We start from the raw sequence: 25,152 nt of genomic DNA, 5'->3' as shown, positions 1-25,152 counted from the left end.
ATTTTTCTTTTGTTTCCTTTACTGCTTGCTCAATATGCAGATTGAATAACATAGGGGAGAGGCTACAACCCTGTCTCACTCCCTTCCCAACCACTGCTTCCCTTTCGTGCCCCTCGACTCTTATAACTGCCATCTGGTTTCTGTGCAAATTGTAAATAGCCTTTTGCTCCCTGTATTTTACCCCTGCCACCTTTAGAATTTGAAAGAGAGTATTCCAGTCAACATTGTCAAAAGCTTTCTCTAAGTCTACAAATGCTAGAAACGTAGGTTTGCCTTTCCTTAATCTTTCTTCTAAGATAAGTCGTAAGGTCTGTATTGCCTCACGTGTTCCAGTATTTCTACGAAATCCAAACTGATCTTCCCCCAGGTCGGCTTCTACTAGTTTTTCCATTCATCTGTAAAGAATTCGTGTTAGTATTTTGCAGCTGTGGCTTATTAAACTGATTGTTCGGTAATTTTCACATCTGTCAACACCTGCTTCTTTGGGATTGGAATTATTATATTCTTCTTGAAGTCTGAGGGTATTTCGCCTGTTTCATACATCTTGCTCACCAGATGGTAGAGTTTTGTCAGGACTGGCTCTCCCAAGGCCGTCAGTAGTTCCACTGGAATGTTGTCTACTCCGGGGGCCTTGTTTCGACTCAGGTCTTTCAGTGCTCTGTCAAACTCTTCACGCAGTATCGTGTCTCCCATTTCATCTTCATCTACATCTTCTTCCATTTCCATAATATTGTCCTCAAGTACATCGCCCTTGTATAGACCCTCTATATACTCCTTCCACCTTTCTGCTTTCCCTTCTTTGCTTAGGACTGGTTTCCATCTGAGCTCTTGATGTTCATACAAGTGGTTCTCTTATCTCCAAAGGTCTCTTTAATTTTCCTGTAGGCAGTATCGATCTTACCCCTAGTGAGATAAGCCTCTACATCCTTACATTTGTCCTCTAGCCATCCCTGCTTAGCCATTTTGCACTTCCTGTCGATCTCATTTTTGAGACGTTTGTATTCCTTTTTGCCTGCTTCATTTACTGCATTTTTATATTTTCCCCTTTCATCAATTAAATTCAATATTTCTTCTGTTACCCAAGGATTTCTACTAGCCCTCGTCTTTTTACCTACTTGATCCTCTGCTGCCTTCACTACTTCATCCCTCAAAGCTACCCATTCTTCTTCTACTGTATTTCTTTCCCCCATTCCTGTCAATTGTTCCCTTATGCTCTCCCTGAAACTCTGTACAACCTCTGGTTTTTTCAGTTTATCCAGGTCCCATCTCCTTAAATTCCCACCTTTTTGCAGTTTCTTCAGTTTTAATCTACAGGTCATAACCAATAGATTGTGGTCAGAGTCCACATCTGCCCCTGGAAATGTCTTACAATTTAAAACCTGGTTCCTAAATCTCTGTCTTACCATTATATAATCTATCTGATACCTTTTAGTATCTCCAGGGTTCTTCCATGTATACAACCTTCTATCATGATTCTTAAACCAAGTGTTAGCTATGATTAAGTTGTGCTCTGTCCAAAATTCTGCCAGGCAGCTTCCTCTTTCATTTCTTAGCCCCAATCCATATTCACCTACTATGTTTCCTTCTCTCCCTTTTCCTACACTCGAATTCCAGTCACCCATGACTATTAAATTTTCGTCTCCCTTCACTATCTGAATAATTTCTTTTATTTCATCATACATTTCTTCAATTTCTTCATCATCTGCAGAGCTAGTTGGCATATAAACTTATACTACTGTAGTAGGTGTGGGCTTTGTATCTATCTTGGCCACAATAATGCGTTCACTATGCTGTTTGTAGTAGCTTACCTGCATTCCTATTTTCCTATTCATTATTAAACCTACTCCTGCATTACCCCTATTTGATTTTGTATTTATAACCCTGTATTCACCTGACCAAAAGTCTTGTTCCTCCTGCCACCAAACTTCACTAATTCCCACTATATCTAACTTTAACCTATCCATTTCCCTTTTTAAATTTTCTAACCTACCTGCCCGATTAAGGGATCTGACATTCCACACTCCGATCCGTAGAATGCCAGTTTTCTTTCTCCTGATAATGACATCCTCTTGAGTAGTCCCCGCCCGGAGATCCGAATGGGGGACTATTTTACCTCCGGAATATTTTACCCAAGAGGCCGCCATCATCATTTAATCATACAGTAAAGCTGCATGCCCTCGGGAAAAATTACAGCCGTAGTTTCCCCTTGCTTTCAGCCGTTCGCAGTACCAGCGCAGCAAGGCCGTTTTGGTTATTGTTACAAGGCCAGATCAGTAAATCATCCAGACAGTTGCCCTTGCAACTACTGAAAAGGCTGCTGCCCCTCTTCAGGAACCACACATTTGTCTGGCCTCGCAGCAGATACCCCTCCGTTGTGGTTGTACCTACGGTACGGCTATCTGTATCGCTGAGGCACGCAATCCTCCCCACCAACAGCAAGGTCCATGGTTCATGGGGGGGTGGGGGGGGGGTGGTGGGGGGTTATGTACATAATAATGCAAATTATGCTGTTTTGAAAATGTTTAACTCTTTCATTTTTGATAACCTACACTTTCACACAAGTAGTCCTGTAAAGTTCACTTGTTCAACAACTGACTAACAATCAATGCACAAGCTTGACGAAGGTCTAGACAACAATGCAAAATAGTAAAAATTACTGCCAACATAATTACAAATACAAAAGTCTGTTACAAAGACAAAGGCATGGCAGTTGATGGGTTAACACCACCATCACTTCAATAAAACTTGCCCTTCATAGAGATCCAGTTGCATCAGAATATAATCCTAAAATAATGGTGCATAACAATTCTTATCTTCCAGATCTGTTTTAAATAATAAGTCACGCAGTTAGTGATATTAAGAGTACCTTTACAGCAATTCCTTTTTCAGCATGTGTTAAAAAAAGTAGAAACATTTTGAACTGTCACACTTTAATAGTTAGTGTATTATCAACTCAAACTAAATGTTCCAGTGGGTGGTAAAGCAAATGTGCAGACGTTTGACCCTCTGCAGGTCTGAAGGTAAGAATAGGCCCGAGGTATTCCTGCCTGTCATAAGAGGTGACTAAAAGGAGTCTACTATGTTTCGGCCTTTATGTGATGGTCCCCTGTAGGGTTTGACCTCCATTTTTCAAAATTTTACCAAAGAGCAAGCGAATTAGGGAAGGGCACCTTACATAGTGCATCTTGTCCGTCGTTCATTGAGACCTTTAGCCCACTTTCTCATTGTCGCATTTCAGTCCCACCCATTCTCCATCTCCCCCCAGGGGGCTCAAGGTTCTTTCGTGAGCACATGCGTGGCGAGCACGGGGCCCCGAGCTATTGCAGCCTTCCTTCTTTCCAGGGCTGCATTTCCTTGCCCTTCTCCTCCTTTCATCTCCTTGCTCCTTCCCCCTCGCCCTCTCCTCTCCCTCTCTTGGTGTCCTTGCCCTTCCGAAGTGTGAGCCATTTGGGGAAGAGCACCTTACCTAGTGTCTTTGGTGTGTGCCCTCTTAGTTCATTCCACCTTTTCTTTCATGTCGTTGTCTGATGTTGGGTTGCATAGCCAGCATGGTATCCAGCACAATAGCCAGCCCGTGTTGTGGGATCGCTGTGTAGGCTTTTGGTTGAGCCCCCTGAACACACAGGGATCACACTTCTGATACCTGAGCTGTGACTTCATCATGTAAGCCTAGGAGTGGTTGCTTGTCATCCTGGAGCATCAGAACTCCTGGCAATGGCCACCATGCCAGATGGCCCTTGCTGTGGCTGGGTGGCGCCCGTGAGGAGAGCCCCTGATTGGAGTGGGTGGTATCAGGGTGGACGTTATGCAAATGAAACGCATACGGGTCGAGAACTTTGGCCATTCTTCTGCGGCTGTCTCTCTGTGTGGAACTGATTCTTCTAGTGCTGCTTCTCCTGCCCCTTCGGCCTTCCCTTCCATGGCTACCCCCTGGGAGGAGGGTCAGGCCTGTCGGCTAGGGGCGAAACCTTTCCCCCACTATCTGGTTTGCACCAGGACTGATGGGGATACTCAAACCAATACCAAACCTTTATTTTTTGTAGAACACATTGAAGACAAGTGTGGCGAAGTGGACTCCCTGAGCAAGATGCAGTCGTGTTCGTTGTTGATCAAAACTGCTTCAGCTGCCCAGTCTGTGGCCCTTCGTGCCTGTACCCATCTTGGCACAATTCCTGTGTCCATTACCCCCCCCACCAGTCTCTAAATATGGTTCAAGGTGTGATTTTTCCTTCAAACTGATGAACTTTGGGACAATCTTGGACGGCGGGGTGTTCACTTTGTTCAGCGTGTTCAGAAGGGTCCGAAGGACAATTGCATTGATACTGGTGCCTTCATCCTGGCCTTTGAAGGGGATACACTCCCTGAGAAAGTAAAGATTATGGTTTATCAATGTGATGTGAAACCATACATCCCACCTCCTATGAGGTGTTTTAAGTGCTTGCGTTTTGGACACGTCTTCCTGCCGTTCGCAGGCCCCTCTCTGTGGTGACTGTGGACGTCCACCCTATGAGGGGAGTTCCTGTGTTCCCCCTCCTGTGTGTGTTAATTGTCATGGCAATCATTCTCCACATTCACCAGATTGCCCAGTATATAAGAAGGAAAAGAAGATACAGGAGTATAAGTCCCTTGATCGTTTAACCTACACTGAGGCTCGTAAGAAGTATGCACGTCGTCACCCTGTGTCCATGACATCTAGTTATGCTTTAGTTACATATTCACCCCTTCCTCCCCCTTCCTTACCCCAAACCCGGACCACTCTCCTCCCCCCCCCCCCCCCCTCCACTGAGCCTCCCACACCTTCTCCTCCGGGTGCTGCTGCCCCTCCCCAGCCAGAGAAGTGTCTCACTTCTTCGGCATCTGCCGGTCAAGGGTGCCCCTCCTGGGATGCCCCTTCCTGGCACATTCCAGGCCAAAGTTCTGCTGCTACGTGACGACTGAGAGAACCCTGGTCTGTCAGCCCACAGGTCGCCCGATCTCTTTCTGTTCCCGATCTTACTGCAGCTGGCTCCTTTATGCCACACAGCCCTCCTCGATCTCAAACAGAAAAGAAGAAACATAAGTCCTGGGACAAGGAGCCTCTTGTGTCACCAGAGGTCCCATCCCTGGCTTCACAATCAGATTCTGAGCTGTTGTTTATGGACGTTGCCCCCTCCTTGTCGGTGACCCGGCAGTATGACTGCCTCTTCAAGCCCCATTGGAATCATCGCTCTGTGATTATCCAATGGAATTCTAATGGATACTACTGTCACCTTCTGGAACTGAAATCCTTTGTCATCTTACTCTGCATCTTGGGTGGTTCTACAGGAATCTCATTTTACTGATGATCGCTCACCGACCCTCTGTGGGTTCCGTGTTTTCTGTCGAAATCGGGTCGGACCCCTGTGGGCTTCTGCTGTCGTTTGTACATTGGTCCATACAGACGTTCCTAGCACGTGGATTCCTCTTCAAACTACATTGGAAGTGGTCGCTGTTAGGGTCCACGTGGAATCTGAGGTCACGGTTTGCAATCTTTATCTTCCTCCTGACAGGGCTCCTACACATGCTGCCTTAACTGCCCCTCTTCAGCAACTTCCTCCTCCCTTCCTCTTTCTCGGGGATTTTAATGCTCATCATCCATTGTGGGGCAGTGTATTTCCATGTAGACGAGGTCTCCTCATAGACCAGTTTATTACAGACCACGACTTGTGCCTTCTTAATGATGGCTCCTTGGCTCCCCTACTCATTTCAGTGCCGGTCATGGTATGTTTTCTGCCATTGATCATTCTCTTTCTTCTCCCTCCCTCTTCCCTTCATTACACTGGTCGCCACACGACTTTTTTTTCTGTGGGACCAAATAAAGTCTTCATGGTCACGGAACGAGTCAATACATGAAATTATAACACGATAGTAGCAACATCTAAAATGAAATAAAAGAAACATATTCAGGCAACAAGTCGTAAGTTTAAATAAAGAAAATCAACAATGTAACACTGGAATTTGCTTAATTTTTCAGATCTTCCAGGAGCTCCTCGACAGAATAGGAGTGAGCCATGAGGAAACTCTTCAGTTTAGACTTAGTGTTTCGGCTACTGCTAAGATTTTTTAGTTGTTGTGGTAGCTTATTGAAAATGGATGCAGCAGAATACTGCACTCTTTTCTGCACAAGAGTCAAGGAAGTGCATTCCACATTCAGATTTGATTTCTGCCTAGTATTAACTGAGTGAAAGCTGCTAACTCTTGGGAATAAGCTAATACTGCTAACAACAAACGACATTCAAGAAAATATATACTGTGAGGGCAATGTCAGAATTCCCAGACTATTGAATGGTTGACATGAGGTTCTCGAACTTACACCACATATAGCTCAAACAGCCTGTTTTTGTGCCAAAAATACTTTTTAAATCGGAATAATTATCCCAAAAAAAACCATATGATATAAGCATATGAAAATATGCGAAGTAGACTACTTTTTGTGTTGAACGGTCACTTATTTCAGATACTGTTCTAATGGTAAATAAAGCAGCATTTAGTTTCTGAACAAGATCCTGAACGTGGGCTTTCCACAACAGCTTACTATCTATCCGAACGCCTAGGAATTTGAACTGTTCTGTCTCGCTTATAATATGCCCATTCTGTCTGATCAAAATATCGGTTCTTGTTGAATTGTGAGTTAGAAACTGCAAAAACTGAGTCTTAGTGTGATTTAGCATCAAATTATATTCCACAAGCCACGAACTTTCCATGAACTACATTATTTGATACTGTTTCAATATTATACACAAGATCTTTCACTACCAAGCTGGTGTCATCAGCAAACAGAAATATGTGTGAATCACATACTAGAAGGCATATCATTTATATAAATAAGAAACAGCAGTGGCCCCAGCACCAACCCTTGGGGAACGCCCCACTTAACAGTGCCCCATTGGGACTGAACATCACTACCACTCTCAATATTGTGGAGAATTACCTTCTGCTTTCTGTTCTTAAAGTAAGAGGCGAACCAATTGTAAGCTACTCCACTTACTCCATAATGGTCCAACTTGTGCAGTAATATTTTGTGGTCAACGCAGTCAAAAGCCTTCATTAAATCAAAGAAAACACCTAGCGTTCGCAACCTTTTATTTAATCCGTCCAAAACCTCACAGAGAAGAGAATATAGCATTTTCAGTTGTTAAACCATTTCTAAAACCAAACTGTACATTTGACAGCAAATTATGTGAATTTAAATGCTCCAGTAACCATGTGTATACAACCTTCTCGATAACTTTAGCAAACACCGATGGCATAGAAATAGGTCTAAAATTGTCAACATTATCAATGTCTCCCTTTCTATATAGTGGCTTCACTACCGAGTACTTCAATCGGTCAGGAAACCGACCACTCCTAAAGGAAGAGTTACAGATATGGCTGAGTACAGGACTAACATACATAGAACAATACTCCAGTATTCTGCTAGATACCACGTCATATCCATGAGAGTTCATCTTCAGTGATTGAATTATTAACTCAATCTCCCTCTTGTCAGTATCGTGGAGGAGCATTTCAGGCAAGTCTCGTAACACTTCTTTCTAAGAGTGCTATATGAGTCCCTGTTGGGACTAGGTTTCTATTTAGTTCACCTGCTATTTTCAAAAAGTGATTATTAAATACTATACATATATGCGACTTACCAGTAAAACGGACATTTCCACTAAGCACTGATTCTATATCCTTGACCTGTCTATGCAGACCAGCCTCTTCCTTTATGACTGACCATATGGTTTTAATTTTATCCTGAGACTTAGCTATTCTATCTGCATACCACATACTTTTTGCCTTCCTAATAACATTTTTAAGCACCTTACAATACTGTTTGTAATGGGCTGCTGCATTTAGATTTTGACTGTTTCTAACGTTTTGATATAATTGCCACTTTGTTCTGCTAGATATTCTTATCCCTCTAGTCAGCCACCCAGGCTGGCTGTTGGTGCTAGTACCCTGTTTTGAACATTCTAATAGAAAGTCTTGAGCAAAGCATTATATTTGTCTGCTGTATCTGCAATATAAACATCTTGCAACTCTTGTGCCTTGATAAGGTTTACAAAGGTCTCTACAGCAACTGGATCAGCTTTCCTAAACAGTTGATAACTATATTTAACATGAGTTGCAGCACACACAATCTTTTGGAGTTAAAATTTGTGCATCATGATTTGAAAGGCCGTTCACCTTTTTGCTAACCGTATGCCCTTCTAGTAATGAGGAATGAACAAAAATGTTGTCTATGGTTGTTCTACTGTTCCCTTGCACTCTCGGAAAGAACATGGTTTTCATAAGATACTACACTCCTGGAAATGGAAAAAAGAACACATTCACACCGGTGTGTCAGACCCACCATACTTGCTCCGGACACTGCGAGAGGTCTGTACAAGCAATGATCACACGCACGGCACAGCGGACACACCAGGAACCGCGGTGTTGGCCGTCAAATGGCGCTAGCTGCGCAGCATTTGTGCACCGCCGCTGTCAGTGTCAGCCAGTTTGCCGTGGCATACGGAGCTCCATCGCAGTCTTTAACACTGGTAGCATGCCGCGACAGCGTGGACGTGAATTCGTATGTGCAGTTGACGGACTTTGAGCGAGGGCGTATAGTGGGCATGCGGGAGGCCGGGTGGACGTACCGCCAAATTGCTCAACACGTGGGGCGTGAGGTCTCCACAGTACATCGATGTTGTCGCCAGTGGTCGGCGGAAGGTGCACGTGCCCGTCGACCTGGGACCGGACCGCAGCGACGCACGGATGCACGCCAAGACCGTAGGATCCTACGCAGTGCCGTAGGGGACCGCACCGCCACTCCCCAGCAAATTAGGGACACTGTTGCTCCTGGGGTATTGGCGAGGACCATTCGCAACCATCTCCATGAAGCTGGGCTACGGTCCCGCACACCGTTAGGCCGTCTTCTGCTCGCGCCCCAACATCGTGCAGCCCGCCTCCAGTGGTGTCGCGACAGGCGTGAATGGAGGGACGAATGGAGACGTGTCGTCTTCAGCGATGAGAGTCGCTTCTGCCTTGGTGCCAATGATGGTCGTATGCGTGTTTGGCGCTGTGCAGGTGAGTGCCACAATCAGGACTGCATACGACCGAGGCACACAGGGCCAACACCCGGCATCATGGTGTGGGGAGCGATCTCCTACACTGGCCGTACACCACTGGTGATCGTCGAGGGGACACTGAATAGTGCACGGTACATCCAAACTGTCATCGAACCCATCGTTCTACCATTCCTAGACCGGCAAGGGAACTTGCTGTTCCAACAGGACAATGCACGTCCGCATGTATCCTGTGGTAACTGCATTTAACATTTGTTTCTGGACATATGTTTATAGGGCTGTTTTTTTTTCTAATTTTGACCATTACTATCCCCTGTGAGAATATGTGATGTGTAGAAGTAATTATCGTAAATCTCAGTGTGAGTAAATTATGGATGGTAAAACTTTAATGTTAATATACCTCACAGAAAGAAGATGTCAAACCTAGCAGTAGCAGCAGATATCAGAAAAAGAAGGTTAAAGTTCTACAGGCACATTAGCTGGCTACCACCAACAAGACTCACCAACAGAATTCTGGCTTACATACATGGGGTCAAGTCAACAATACCAAGGATCACAGAAGTTAAACGTCACTAGAAAAAGTGCAAATCAATCCTATAGATATTGAAGACAGAAACATATGCAGAGGTAAGATATGTAAGTTGAATGTTAGGTCAGACAATGAAGTTCCAAAGAAACAAGGGACATAGTGGACAACAAATGAGACAAAATGCTTTGTGTGGTCCTACAGGGTTTCAACACAAATAATGCTTGATTTTGTGTGTGTGTGTGTGTGTGTGTGTGTGTGTGTGTGTGTGTGTGTGTGTAAAAAATAAATAAATAAATAAATAAATAAATTGCGATACTGTGATCTTCCAAGGGTCTTTTTTTTTAATTTTATACTTCTTAAAACGCTATTTTAGTGCTTTTCTGAGCATTTTAAAAAGGTGAGTACAACATATGTTTTATATCACTTCAACCACAGTGAAAGTTCTTTTGTACCACAGTTCAAAATCTACAGTTCTGTTCTTTTTCTTCAGAGGTACAAGTGTGTACAGTCACAAATCCCACACTGTGTGTGTGTGTGTGTGTGTGTGTGTGTGTGTGTGTGTGTGTGTGTGTGTGTGTGTGTGTGTGTCTCCTGTGTCCACATATAATATTTTTAAGTGTAGTTGTGTGAGTAAGACAAAAAAAAATAATGTGTACATTAAATTTAACACTAATTGTGTATGCATATCCTGTAAAGTGTAAACTGACTTTTTCCACATAATTTTGGTAAAAGAATTGTTGTCCAAATGGTCTATGGAACATGTTACTAACTAACTAACTAAGCATGATATGTGAGGCTTATGACACTTTGCACACAGAAAGAAGGCTGCTTCAAGCCTCTGATACACACTTAAGTCCTTGTGTATGAAGCTGTAAGTATGTAAAATCAAGATATATGTATGTAGCTTGGCTCTCATTTGTTCACATTATGGATTTCACTTTGGATTCTCAACTTCTGTTATGACCAATTAGCTTCTGCCTTTTTGCTATCAACTACCACTCATGTTGGTAGCGTGCTTTCCATAGTTCTGCTGTTCTGAGCCAAACTTGTGCATCACCACTGATACTTCAGTGCCTACAAAAATAAATAGCTATGCTGTCTTCACCATGTTCTGAACTTTGTCACTGTTGAATATGATAGAAAAACCACTAAATTTACTAATCAATGACCATGTTTGGAATAGTTTTATAGAAAACCTCTGAGAATGTCTACATCTCTCTCTCTCTCTCTCTCTCTCTCTCTCTCTCTCTCTCTCTGTGCAAACAGGTCTCAGAAGGCCCCATGGTACAAACCTACTGTCATGTCATCCTAGGCCAATAGACATCACTGGATGCTGATCTGGAGGGGCATGTGTTCAGCAAACCATTTTCCTGGCCATTTTCAGTTTTAATGACCAGAGCTGCTTTCTCTTAATTAAGCAACATCTCAACTGGCTCACAGGGGCTGACTGCACCCCTCTCACCAACAGCGCTCAGTAGACCTGGATGGTCACCCATCCAAGTGCTAGCCAAACCCAACAGCAGTTAACTTCAGTGACATGACAGGAACCAGTATTACCACTGCAGCAAGGCCACTAATGAGAATGTATACAGGGTGTTACAAAAAGGTACTGCCAAACTTTCAGAAAACATTCCTCATGCACAAATAAAGAAAAGATGTTATGTGGACATGTGTTCAGAAATGCTTAATTTCCATGTTAGAGCTCATTTTAGTTTCGTTCCACCTACACTCAATGGAGCACGTTATCATGATTTCATACGGGATACTCTACTTGTGCTGCTAGAACATGTGCCTTTACAAGTACGACACAACATGTGGTTCATGCACAATGGAGCTCCTGCACATTTCAGTTGAAGTGTTCGTACGCTTCTCAACAACAGATTCAGTGACCGATGGATTGGTAGAGGCGGACCAATTCCATGGCCTCAACGCTCTCCTGACCTCAACCCTCTTGACTTTCATTTATGGGGGCATTTGAAAGCTCTTGTCTATGCAACCCCGGTACTAAATGTAGAGACTCTTCATGCTCGTATTGTGGATGGCTGTGATACAATACGCGATTCTCCAGGGCTGCATCAGTGCGTCAGGGATTCCATGCGACGGAGGGTGGATGCATGTATCCTCGCTAATGGAGAACATTTTGAACATTTCCTGTAACAAAGAGTTTGAAGTCACGCTGGTACGTTCTGTTGCTGTGTGTTTTCATTCCATGATTAATGTGATTTGAAGAGAAGTAATAAAATGAGCTCTAACATGGAAAGTAAGTGTTTCCGGACACATGTCCACATAACATATTTTCTTTCTTTGTGTGTGAGGAATGTTTCCTGAAAGTTTGGCCGTACCTTTTTGTAACACCCTGTATATACCTCCTAGCAAATACTTACTACAAGTTCAAATGGCCAGATAGATTGCAAATTGTCCAGGACATTTGCAGTGGATATGCTTGCATACTGTTTCCTCAGCAAGCACTGAACAGAAGTTCGTAACTTTCATAATATTGAGCACCCTGAACTCAGTCAACAATGTCAACCAAGTATTGAATATTGCTTTTTACCACAATTGAACAAGTAAGTGTGTGACCTTTCTCCATGTGTTAAAGTTTTCTATGTTCACTGTACTTTTCATATTTGTCACTGCTAAGCACGAGGTCTGTTAAAAAAATTTCAGAACATTCGTAATTTCGCTCCAGTGGCGTGTTGGAGCAAAATGCGGTTGGCATCCCTGCACACACCTGTATTTGATGTGTAACCACCAGAAGTTTCATTGTTGTAAGTCAGTTATCATGCAGTGCTGTATTGAGCAGAATGTTGTGTCACACAGTTTGCGAATTTCGAGATGGCAGAGTTCGAGGAGCAATGCATCTGCAATAAATTTTCCGTGAAACTCAATTAAACTTTTACAAAGACACCCCAAATGATGCATGCAGGAAGCCTACATTGATGAGTGCTTAAGTCACACTTGGTGATAGGAATGGTTCACACAGTTTAAAAATGGCCAGACAGAAGTTAAAGATGACCCTCATTCAGGATAGTTTTCTTTGACTTTGAAGGATTGGTTCATCACGAGTTCATGCCACAAGGACAAACTGTTAATCAATGATACTATTGGGATGTGTTGTGATACCTACAAGAAAATGTGAAAAGGACATGGTCTGAAATATGGCAAGACAGTTCATGACTCTTCCATCATGATAATGCACCTGCACATTGATCCATGTTGGTGCATGACTATTGCATAAAAAAAAAATAAAAATAAAAATCATGCTGCTGCCTCAGACTCCATATTCTCCAGACCTGGTCCCTGCAGATGTTTTTCTCTATTTCCAAAGCAGAAAACCCTATGCAGATGGCACTTCACATGATCCAGTAAGAGGCGTACCAAGACCGCTTCTAAAAGTGGAAATGGCATTGGGAGTGGTGTACCAATTGTGGAGGAGAGTATTTCAAAGGAGACCATGCACAATAACTAAAAGGTAAGTGTAGAAAAATTTTGTGGACAAAGTCCCAGAATTTTTTGAACAGACCTTGTAAGATCAGTTTTCAATTGCCAAAATTATATATTTCTGCTTCACTGTTTGTGTGTAAGATAAATACTTGTCTTTTCAATGAAGTTCACAGTAACACAAGACATTTGTAGGTTATTTGCTTAGCTTTTCAAACTCTTGATTGATATGAAAAGCTAATTTCGTGACCATTTACCCATATGAATGGCTACCACTATACAGTGCCCAAGGATCAACTGGAACATCAAATTGTGAAGTATATTGCTTAGCGTAAGTTGCATTCCCATCATCCTCCTGAACTCAGTCTCCACTAGCCCCTGTTCTATACTTGCCTCTATCCCATCTCCTATATCCACCTCATCCTCTCTCCTCGTGCCACACCAGCTTCAGATAATCCTTGGTGCTTTTCTACTACATCTTAGTTCACATTCATGTTTGTTGCCTTACCTCTAGACCTTCAGCCATTCCCCTGTACTCTTTCATTAAGTGAGGACGTTCAGTGATAAGACACTGGACTCATATTTTGGAGGATGGCAATTATATCTTCATTTGAACATCCAGATTTACTTACCAATCCTTCCCTAAGCTAAGCTTGTCCTCCATCTCTGATGAAATCATTGTCAGTGGGATTTTAAACCATAACCCTCCTACTGTACTGTTTTATTATTCTTAGTACTCACCATAGCAACAATCACTATACATCCCACTAATCCTACAATTATTTAAATGTTCATTTAGTCTATTTATTAAGCTCCTTGATACATTGTGATGTTCTCATATTTAATTGCAGGCCTATATTATCTTGGCTCTTTATTTTTTTATTTATTGCTAGTGTTATTGCTATTCTGCAAGCCCTTTCATTCCAAACCTGACAATTTTTTATGTGTTTGTCCAGCTAGAGACAACAATCTACTATTCATTACATTTTCTCACAGTCACTGTTGTTGTCTGGCTGCTCCACAAAAAATCTGTTATGTCATGTAAAATCAGACAAATCTGACTGCTCATAAGTGTTACAGGGATTGGTAATACAGTATAAGAACTTAGATGAGAGAACAGTCTTAGTTGGCATTTGCTAGTACTAATTTTGTCATTAAGAACTTTGACAATTTTCAGTGTTTTTTACAACACTAAAAATATCAGGAATCTTTACAGATATAAATAACTTCTGACAGACTTCCATAGTCATAATTTATGAATAAGTTCAGGAAAAACATTGTCACATAAATTTGTGTTAGGTAGTGTTTCATATATTTGAAGACCCATTGCTGCAAAACTCAAGTCAAGACATAACTGATAGATCTTCTACTAAATGTACTCACCAGATTAATGTAGGATTGTTTCTTCCTACACTACAATGACGGGAATGAAAAAAAAATCACATGTAAATAACAAAATAGAGGTAACAATAAGAAATTCTTTTGTTTAAAACATTAATAAATACTCATTTTTACACAGAATGTAATACACAATTTTTAACATGTGTAGATAATTTTTTTTTTTGCATTTTTGTACTTAAAATGGCATCTGAATTATCCTCCTATTTGCTTCAACATAGAAACAACACAGCTGCAGCAAAAATATCAATGTGATATGTAAGAACAAATGATACACTGAACAAAAACTGAGCTGACTCACAGAAATATAGAGTATGTTACAGTTTTAGAATCTGTATCTCAGTTTTGATGTGCTAGGAAGAATCATTTCATGACTGAAAGAAATCTGCATTTTAGTCTTATATACAATTTATTCAGCTGGATGTTTTTGACCCAAACAGCTGCTCCTCTTCTTGCACTTTTATACATTAACTGAACGAACTGTGACAACACCCATTACTTCTCCTCCACATTCTGATCTAGAACTATGGTTTCTTCCTCTTGTGCTGCCACTCTGGTGACTGGCAGCAAATTCAGATCCACTATGGCATCCAGAGTCCAAAGTAGCATCACTGTAGCAGGTCGAAGTTTGCTGTGTCTGTGACTCAGATTCTTCCTCAGTACTGGCATTTGCTTGATGCAATCCTTCTATGAAGCTCCTACTACTGTTTATGTTTGGATTATTTGACAGTCTCATGGAGCTATCCACATTAGTCACTGTAGGGACCAAAAAATTTAAACATCTGTCACTAGGAGATGATGATGGGGAGTTAAAGTTTGTGCAGTGGGGTGCATTAAGTCTTCCTGTAGTGTTTACCACATTATTTCCATTAAAGGTGTCATGTACTGTAATAAAATTTTTGTGATGCCTATGAGTGTGTAAAAGCTGGGGTTTGGCTATTTGCAGTGGCTGTTCAGGGATTGTTTCATACTGTACATCAGGAGCCAGAAAATGTTTATTTCTTTGTAGTAAGGGAAAGCTGTCTAGAGGCTCACTGTTAGCTTTATGAATACTGTTCCTTTGCTGATGTATGTGAAGCTTACTCAGCTGCAGCACTGCTGAGATGCAAGGAGTTTCATCCTGGTTATTCTTGTTGCTCACTAATACTTCATCATTGGGTATTCTTAGAACTGGTGAGGGCTCTGGGCTTGTAATGGTATCTCCTATGACAACATCATTGTTACAGTATACTGAATTGTGATTGTATTTGGTCGTTGCTACAAAATTGTCACATTGTGGCAGAGAGTGTGTTACCTGACATGTATAACAATTTTCATTATTATCTGGTACATGAGAAGTAACACCAGCTTCACAGTCTGAAAGTGACATGGCTGACTGTTGGATGTTTTGTGAAGTGTCATAATCATCATGAGATTTTGGTTCAATATGTTGCTTATTGCACAATAAATTATTATGATGTGATGCTTCCTGCTTGCCCACTGACAAATTATCTTTTGACAGGCTCCTCTGTCTTGTTAATATAAAATGAAAGCAACTGTTTGATAAAGTATGTTTCTTATGATTAAAAATATCAGCTGTTGAATTTTTACATTCAGAATCAATAATTTCATGCTTGCACTTGTTATGATATTGATTAGCACTTTCTGATAATGCCAATTCATTTTCTGAAGTATTTTTTAAATTAACATGCTTTGTTGTGACACTGCTTCTTTGCTGTATGCCTGTTTGCTTCATATTAAGATGATGACTTTTTATCTGATGTGGCAAAACACTGATACTTGGTGTAATACTTCTGGTTTGGGAACAATAGGCTCTTCTGCTGAAGAAGCTGTAACATTTTGTTTCTGTGGAGCTGAAGCTTCATCATAGAAAGATGAACCTGGCCCATCATTGTGAACAGACACATTACAGCAAGAAGAAACATCAGCAAAATAAACCTCAGATTCAGTTGGTTCATTTCCATTTCCATGTGGAGCTTCATGTACAGTAAAAGCTGAACTTGCCACACCTCGCATTTGTGGTGAGCTGTGATTTGGCGGTCTTCCATCATCCTCTGGCTCTGAATGACCATCAGTCATTTCCAAACTATGTGGAGTCAATTTATCAGCAACATTAAAATCATTTAATGCTAGTTTTTCAGACATACTTTGGCTGCGGTATGCTTCTGTTATCTGACGTTGTTGACCAAATAATAATTGTATACTTTTTCGTGGGAAACTGGATGTTGTATTAATAGCAACAACATGAGTTGGAGATGTGTGCTGTTTCTTTTGATCAACAGAAAATGGTATGTTAGCAACTGATTTCACAGATGAAATATCTATCCTCTTCTTTGCTTTTCGTACTGGGAGTGTGTTACTTACTCTTTCTCTACTAACTGATGAATTTTTAGTATTTTCACTGCTACTGTCAGCTGAAGCAGGTAATTTTGATTCATCTGCATTTGTATAATTTTCAGTAAGCACATTTTTCCTAACTTCTTCCACATTTGTGTCATTGGAGCCTGCTGCCTGGAGCTGTGAATTGCCAAAGCAGTTCTGCTCTCCAAGAAACTGGCCTTGTACATGACAGTGTCTGTGAACATGACTGACACATGGTGGGCTCATAGAACTAGAATGTGGGAGCACACCAAGGATAGGTTCACGATGAGCTGGACTATTATGGTTTGAGTATGGCGGTGGTGGTCCCCACATGTAGTAACCTGGGCCATAACTCTCCACTTGTACAGATGCAACACCAACTCTCCTCTCTCCCTGGTGGTTATGCATGTCTGGATTTGGACGGCTGCTGAAACCATATTGACTGTCTGGACTGCTAGTGGTATTCCGGTAATTTTGACTGCTTTCTCTGAAAATTTAAATAAAAACAGAGTTAAATGAATTATATTTAAGCCAAATGAATTTTTATCATTCTCTTATTAATACCATACGAAATGTTCTGTTAGTCAAGAAAAATCTCACGTTTGGATTATTCTAACATTTTACATACAAAAGATATGTAAAAATGAATGGTTGTGAATTATTCTACTTATATCACTGTTGTTGAGATGTAATCAAGTACTTTTATTGTTAGATAATGGATAATTGAATTGCAAGTTGCCTATGCTACTGCAATTATGAATGGATGCTGCTGAAAGGGTTTTTTTATTTAATAATTTCAGTGTGGACATGAGAAGGACTGCGAGCAAACATTTTTTGTGCTCATACCAGATTAGTAGAATTCCAAAATAAGTGTTACTCTGCAGAACAGGATTTTCAAAACTACAAACCAAGTGGGGTGGCGTAATGGTTAGCACACTGGACCCGCATCTGGGAGGACGAAGGTTCAACCCCGCGTCCGGCCATCCTGATTTAGGTTTTTATGATTTCCCTGAATCACTCCAGGCAAATGCCCCGATGGTTCCTTTGAAAGGGCATGGCTGAAATCCTTCCCTGTCCTTTCCTACTCCAATGAGACCGATGAACTCGCTGTTTGGTCTCCTTCCCCCAACAACCCCAACCCCGCTCAAAACAACATATAACAACCTGAAGACCACAGAGCTTCATTTTCTACTTTACAGATGATGTTCTCTTTCATAGAAATGAGTTTATTTGTTGATCTGACAGTGGCAGATCAGTTTAAAAAGAGAAATCCTATTTGTTCTCAGTGAAATATATTTTCAAAATCACCAGTGACTGAAAATACTTCAGCACACATATATAATTTTATTTTATTAAAGCACGAATTTTACAACCCAAAAACCTGAATTATTTATTTTGATGCCTTACATAATAGACATTACCTGGTATTTTGGTTGGTTGTATTGCCTCGAGCCCAGGGCAAACGACACCAGCTCCAGCCAGATGTAGGCCTGTGTGTATTTGAATTCCCATCTTCACCTGGGTTTGGTGAATATAGGTTACCCACTCTGCGTGGTGTCCAGTATCTGCTAGGATTTCAAAAAACAGCGTAGATAGTGTGAAGTTAAAAGACTGGATTATTTATTCTGCATTTGAATGTGAGTGCAGAGAAAAAATGACAAGAGAAACTAGAGACAGGAAACAAATAAAAATGAGTTAAGTATCACAAGTAAAGTACCCAGTTTACTGCAAATAAATATTTTCATCTCAAATCACAATTGGGTCCAAATCTGCAGGCAGGTCATCAATGAAGTACAACACTTAACACTGAAAGCACATTTATAACTGAAACCAACATACAGTCAGAACAGAACTGCACTCCTGGATGAAGATTGCATCTCTTCATACAAACATCAAATACTCCAGAATGCTGCTCTTTATGCAACGATTAAATATTCCATAATATACAAACATTACAAACACAACATACTTCAAGAAAAGATAAATATTAAGTAACAGGCTTGAATTGGTGAGCTGCAGCACATAAGCCAGCAATGGTAACTATTATTTCACACTGCATGCACCACAGCTCATAGCATTGATCAGTCTCCTGGAGAAACAGCAACCCACTGTTTCAGATGTTGCCATTGGAGCCAACTATAGCACTCTTGGCCTAAATCTTGTCAATGGTTCTCTATGTAGTGGCACTAGTGGGTCCTTGTGTTCTAGTCATGCTGTTATATTGTCTTCACTACTGTGAGCATAGAAGGTAGCCCATTCCATAGAAGCTTAGTGATTCTCAAGTGGGTCTCCATGCAGAGGACGTGAATAATGTCTGTGTCCTTTTGTCGTCTTGATGAAGAATCATAATCCTTGACTTCATATGTGGCATCCGACGAGCAACGAAGGATATGATATGGCCAAAAGTAGCACTTTAGTAACTTTTGTGGAAGTCCTACTTTCTGCACTGGTGTAAAAATCCATACCCAGTCTCGTGGGCTGCATCTCACTGGCTGGTGCTTCACATTATAGTACTCTCAGTGTTCCTCCTACATGTCTAGGTTCCTTAAACCAGCTATCTGCCTTGCTTCTTTGGTGCTGATGATAAGGTGTTTCACATATTCATCCTCAGTATTACCTGGTTAAAACAGGAACAGTGTATCCATTGTCATTTCGGCTTCACAACCATGGAGCAGAAAGAATGGTGTGAATCATGTAGTGTCTTGCTTTGCTGTGGTATATGTTAATGTCAATACAGGAAGTACTGTATCCCTATCTCTCTATCTGACACCAAGATACACCAAGAGTGTACCAGCCAACATCTTATTAAAGCATTCTGTGAGATGTTGGAGTAACATTGAAATGCTTCAGGATAGCTGGCTGTAGAAGCTGGGATGATGAGCAACAATTTCTGCCCCAACGGATCATATTTCCTCTTATACAATGCTCTGTTTATTAATTGGAATTCTCCTTTGGTTGGTTCCTCCTTTTTCAAGGCTTCTGTGGTTTTCAGCACAGCTGGATCTTCCCTCTGTTGGGCAGCAGTACCATTTAATCCAGTGATGACTGAGATTCCATCCACACTTCTGTGTTCCAGCAAAGGATTCCTTGAAAGGCAGTCATGACCTTGTGTTTGCATCCACCTTTGTATAACACTGTGACATTGTGCTCCTGAAGCCTCAGTGTCCATCTCACCTGACAAACTGATGGATTATTTAGGTTAGTCAACCTGCATAGAGAAAGGTGTGCATCACAAAGATGAATGGTTTACCAAATAAATAGAGCTGCAACTTGTTGTTACCCCACACAACTGCATGGTACTCTTTCTCAGTTGTAAAATAGATCATTTTGGATTTTAAGGGTAATCTGGAAATGTTAACTATCATTTTTCAGCACCTTCCTGAATTTGCACTAGAACTGCACCTATTCACAACTGCTAGTGCCAGTGTCAAGTTCCATCTTGGTGTTCTTGTCATACAATGCTAGGACTGGAGAAGATGTTAGCACCTTCTTAAGGACAATGAAAGATGTTTCTCATACATTGTTCCAAGCAAATTTGGCATCTCCCTTCAGTAGGTCTTACAAGTGATGTGTCTTATTATGCAAATTACTTATGAACTGCTGGTACTATGAGTACATACCGAGGAAACTTCTCACATCATGAGTGTGCTGAAGAGTCAGAAAACCTCCACCGCCGTTCTCTTGCTTCCCCAAGATTTTTATTTTTTGGGTAGTTAGGAAGTTAGGAGATATATTTTTGGATTCGTACAGAGGCCTGCAGCCTGAGTGCACTTTGACATGGTTGGCAGGCAGCTTAGATGTTCTTCAAATTTCTTGAAAAAAACAACAATGTTGTCTAGATAGCAAAGACATATTTTCCAATTAAGGTATTAAAGAGGATGTCCACCATACATTCATAGGTGGTTGGAGCATTGCACATTTCAAATTGTATAACCTTAAACTCACAGAGTCTGTCATAAATTATAAAGACAGTCTTTTCTGAGTCAGCCTCATCAATGTCAATTCTATAGCCTGCCTGCATGTCCATAGTTAAGAAATATTTTGCTTCTTTCAAGCAGTCTAGGGTGTCATCAATGCGTGACAATGGATAGATTTCTTTCTTCTTCATTTTGTTCAGTTGTCATAGTCGATTCAGAAATGTCATGTGCTATGCTTCTTTTTCACAAAGACCATAGGAGAAGACGAGTAGTGCTCTGGAGATTTAATGATGTCATCTTTTAGCATCTTCTACACTTGTTCCTGTATTATTCATTCAGCAGGCAGCACTCTATATGACCACTGGCTAATTGGTGTATGATCCCCAGTGCTGATAAAGTGTCATACCTTGGATGGCTTGGTCTACCTTTTCTGCACTCTGGATTTGAGAGCATCTGAAAATTTACACAGAATGGCTATCACTCACCAACATTGTTCCTCAGTCAGGCTATTTCCTATGGGCAGTTTGATTGAAGCTTTCTCCCCCTGCATTATCTCTAATGGTGGCAGAGAATGATTCTTTGTTGATGACACTAAGCTGTCCTTCATGGATTGATTTGGCTGTCCCTTCACACATACCTTTAGAGATGAGTTCTGGCTGCTTGTGGCAACTGGTGATTCACAGTTTTCCAAGACCACCTAACAATGCTTATAATTGTCACTTTCTTTTGTGAGCCTGAGTAGCTTTGTGCAATTGACAAAAGCTTCACAATTTAACTGAGCATCTCAAATGACCACTTGTCTCATTGATGATGGCTGGATAACGTCTTTAGGATAAACAGCTAACTAGAGCAATTTTTGTTGTGTGTACTTATTGGAATTTCTTCATCAGTCTAGAGCTCTGATCCTCCACAGTCTATGACTGCTTATGGTGCCTGCAAGAAGTCCCATCTGAGAATAACATTGTGACTACTTTCTATTGGAATGACAAATTTAAATGGCTGTGTTCAGTCATTGATAATGATTCTTGCAATATGTTTTACTGTCAGCTGGACATATGTCTGCCCCTGGTAGCGGAGTGGTCAGCGTGACACAATGTCAATCCTAAGGGCCTGGGTTCGATTCCAGGCTGGGTCAGAGATTTTCTCCGCTCAGGGACTGGATGTTGTGTTGTCCTAATCATCATCATTTCATCCTCATCGACATGCAAGTCACTGAAGTGGCATCAAATCAAGACTTGCACCTGGCGAATGGTCTACCCGATGGGAGGCCCTAGTCACATGACATTTACATTTATTTTTAGCTGGACATATTTCCCATTTGTGACCTTCAGCACAAGTGCTTTCATCTTCTTTAGCTACTGTGATAATTGCCTGACATTACAAGAAAAGAAGCTCCTGAATCAGCAAGTGCCTGGATAGGCTGGTCATCAGTGATGACATCAATGAGATTTCCTGACATCTTGGTGACTGTTGTCCATGGAGGATTTGCATCTCTGGCAGTCTCACCTTCACAGGTGGTCACCTTACTTAGATTTCCTGAAGTTGGTGGCTACGCATGTGGCTGGTAGCTCTGTATGGCAATGGGAAAATGCTGCAATGTATTGGGAGTGACCACATCCAGGGCATGGCAATGGGCTTTGTCCCACAGGTCAACTATGACTGGCATGGAGAAGACTGTTGTGATGGTTGGTGTATTGCCATGTAATAGTGATAAAGCACTTGTCTTCTCTCTGTGCAGTAGTGTACAATGTGTCCAGCACATCCACGAGGAAAACATATTGACATGATGTCCTCTGTCCTCCAAATGTCTGTTCTTCTGTGGGATGCAGTACTTGTCAGTGGAGTTGGTCATATCTACAGTGATCAGATGTTGCATTGTCATTTGATGGTTGTTGCATAAGTCTGAGTTGGCCACTGCATAAGTCTGAGTTGGTCAAGTCCATTCTTGGAGTGTTTGACTAGTGGTAGAGATTGGTGCTAAAGATCAATACACCCTTCTTTAACATTCCCTGTTACCTCCTAATGCATGGGACCCACATGGATGGCTGCTGTCTCTTGTTACTGTGACTGCCATACACTACTGTATCCCTTGTCTTCCTATCTGGCATATGAGAGAGGTGAATTCGTGGTGGTCTTCCACAACTGTCACAGAAACCACATTCTGCAACTGACCATATTTCTTTCATTCAGTTCTTCTTTGTAGCATTTTCTCAATTTGCTGGCACCACTTGGTGAATTCTTCTGTCGTGACATACTTTACCAGAAGATATTGGCAAATGTCTTCTGTGACTCCTTTCATCAAGTGTGATATTTTGTTGACTTCTGTCATACTGGGGTTCATGATGGGGCATAGGGCCAAAATATCTATATGTATGAGCAGGTCATTTCCTCATTATGTTGGTCCTGTTCTTAAATTGTTCTTTTAATAATCAGACTTGCTGCAGATTGTTGCCAAATGTTTTCATCAGTTTGGCCTACCTTCACCAAACAATGTCACATTGAAACCATTATCAACTCCAAATATGAAGGCAGGATCATAAGAAAGTTCAAAACTTAGCATCACTTGACACCAGCTTATAGGCAGAACAGAACTAAACTCCTGGACAGAGAATGCAGCTGTTTATACAAACACTGAATATTCCCGAATGCTGGTATTTATACAAACACTGAATATTTCAAAATAAACAAACATTACAAACATAACATATTTCAAGAACTGATAAACATTAAATGAGAAATAATTCCTGGTGATTGGATTTGAACTGGTGATCCTAAGAACACCAGTCAGTGATGCTAACAATTATGCCATACTGCATGCACCACAGCTTATGACAATACTGATGAGAAACAAAGCAAACAAAATGGAAAAGAACTGATGTAACCATGAGAGTAGTATTTAAGAATTTTGAGACTTACATATTTACATCCAGCATTTGTGTTTAACCAGTTCAACAGTAATTTAGTGTATCAATTGGTGATGTGAACTAAGTTCACTGCTTTGCAATTTACATATTCAGATTCAAGGCCCTTTTCAAAGTTAGTAGCTTCACAAACTAATGGTGCATAGAAACTCCACACAACATAACTGATATGCCTAGGAAAATGCCGGTGCCTAAAATGATTACTAAATTATCTTATATCTTAATCAGGATTGTCTACTGAACTGAGGAAAATGTGTAAAACCATTTTATATGCATGTCTGTCCACAGAATTTATTTTACTAAACAGAAAGAAAAGGGAGAAGCAAAAATAATAAACAATAATAAAAAAAGAGTTTTTGATTTTAACACAAAGTATTGAAAATATAATCAGTACCAAGGAACAACATTAATCTCAAGCAACATTAGATGATTTTTTTAAAAAAAATAGTAAGAGGTTCTTCAGAATGAGATTGCTGGTTGGAAATTCCATACAGGCAAAAAAAGGAAAATAAATCTCTGTTTGCAGAAAAGAAAATACGTGGCTCATTCATTTTCAAAGTAATGAAATTCAATAGCTTCTTCTATAAGAAATTGTGCTTCTCATCACTGACACATATGAGGGAAAATTAAAGAGATGTGCTTTTGTGTTTCTGTTCATTATAAGTGACTGCAGGAAATGAAGAACTGTTGTCTCTTTTTCCTTGGATGTCCAAAGGCAGACATAATGATGAGAAGTTCTCATGGTTACAATACTTAAGGGATCTGATAGGAAGAATCACCAAAGATGCTGAAGATCTTAAGCACCTCAGCTATAGATCTTGGATGATGATATCATTAATTTGCTTCAGTTTTAGAATTATTCTATGCAGTTGCAGTTAAATTCTGCATTCACATTATACAGAGCTGTGAGAACTACATTCCCATTTGGGAATGAGGCTACCTATGGCTGCTTCCAGTCCACATTCTGTGGCTGGGCAGCCTCCACTAGGAATCTGGTGGTAGCACCTTGTGGTGTGTTACGTCTATAGATGTTTTGCTGTTCCATGATCATCTACATTCCAGACTGTACATCATTAAATGAATCGCCCATGAACACTTAAACCATTTGATATGTATGCCATGCAAGGCCTAATGGTAGGTGGCATAAGGAAAATATCACCCACAACCCAGAGTTAGAGCTGACTTCTAACCACTCTATTGAAGGGGCCCAAAAAAAATTTAGGTTTAGCATTTTAAACTCTATTTTATAGAATTTTAAATAAACTCCACAACTAAACGGGTATATTCACTGATACATCTAAACAGATGGGTTTTCATAGCTGCATTGTAATTTCTCCTGAGAATGTTCTTAAAATGTGTTTATGAAATTGGTGTACTCTGTCTCATGCGTAGTTACATATAACCTCAAGGAACCGAAACAGATGATGTGTATTTGTAAAGCAAAATGTTTCACATGCTCTAAATTTCTGTATCCATTGTATATGTTACGCAGTCCAGACAATACTGGTCAACATATG

The 25,152-nt window shown here is 40.9% G+C and overlaps 1 protein-coding gene across 1 annotated transcript in view; it reads right to left on the bottom strand.

Annotated features, from left to right (window-relative positions):
* Positions 1 to 16,188: 16,188 nt before the first annotated feature.
* Positions 16,189 to 25,152, bottom strand: part of LOC126184507 (uncharacterized) — a 99,006-nt gene continuing 90,042 nt past the window's right edge. Inside the window, exons 8-9 of the mRNA XM_049926900.1 lie at positions 18,219 to 18,365; positions 16,189 to 17,284 (exon numbers count right to left, since the gene is read on the bottom strand). Of these exons, the coding sequence (XP_049782857.1) occupies positions 16,189 to 17,284; positions 18,219 to 18,365 (1,243 nt within the window). The remainder of the gene's footprint in view (positions 17,285 to 18,218; positions 18,366 to 25,152) is intronic.

This window comes from Schistocerca cancellata, chromosome 4, assembly GCF_023864275.1.
Source record: "Schistocerca cancellata isolate TAMUIC-IGC-003103 chromosome 4, iqSchCanc2.1, whole genome shotgun sequence".
NCBI classification, from domain to species: domain Eukaryota; kingdom Metazoa; phylum Arthropoda; class Insecta; order Orthoptera; family Acrididae; genus Schistocerca; species Schistocerca cancellata.
Note: the sequence above shows the minus strand (reverse complement) of the source record. Positions and strands in the feature narration are given on the sequence as shown.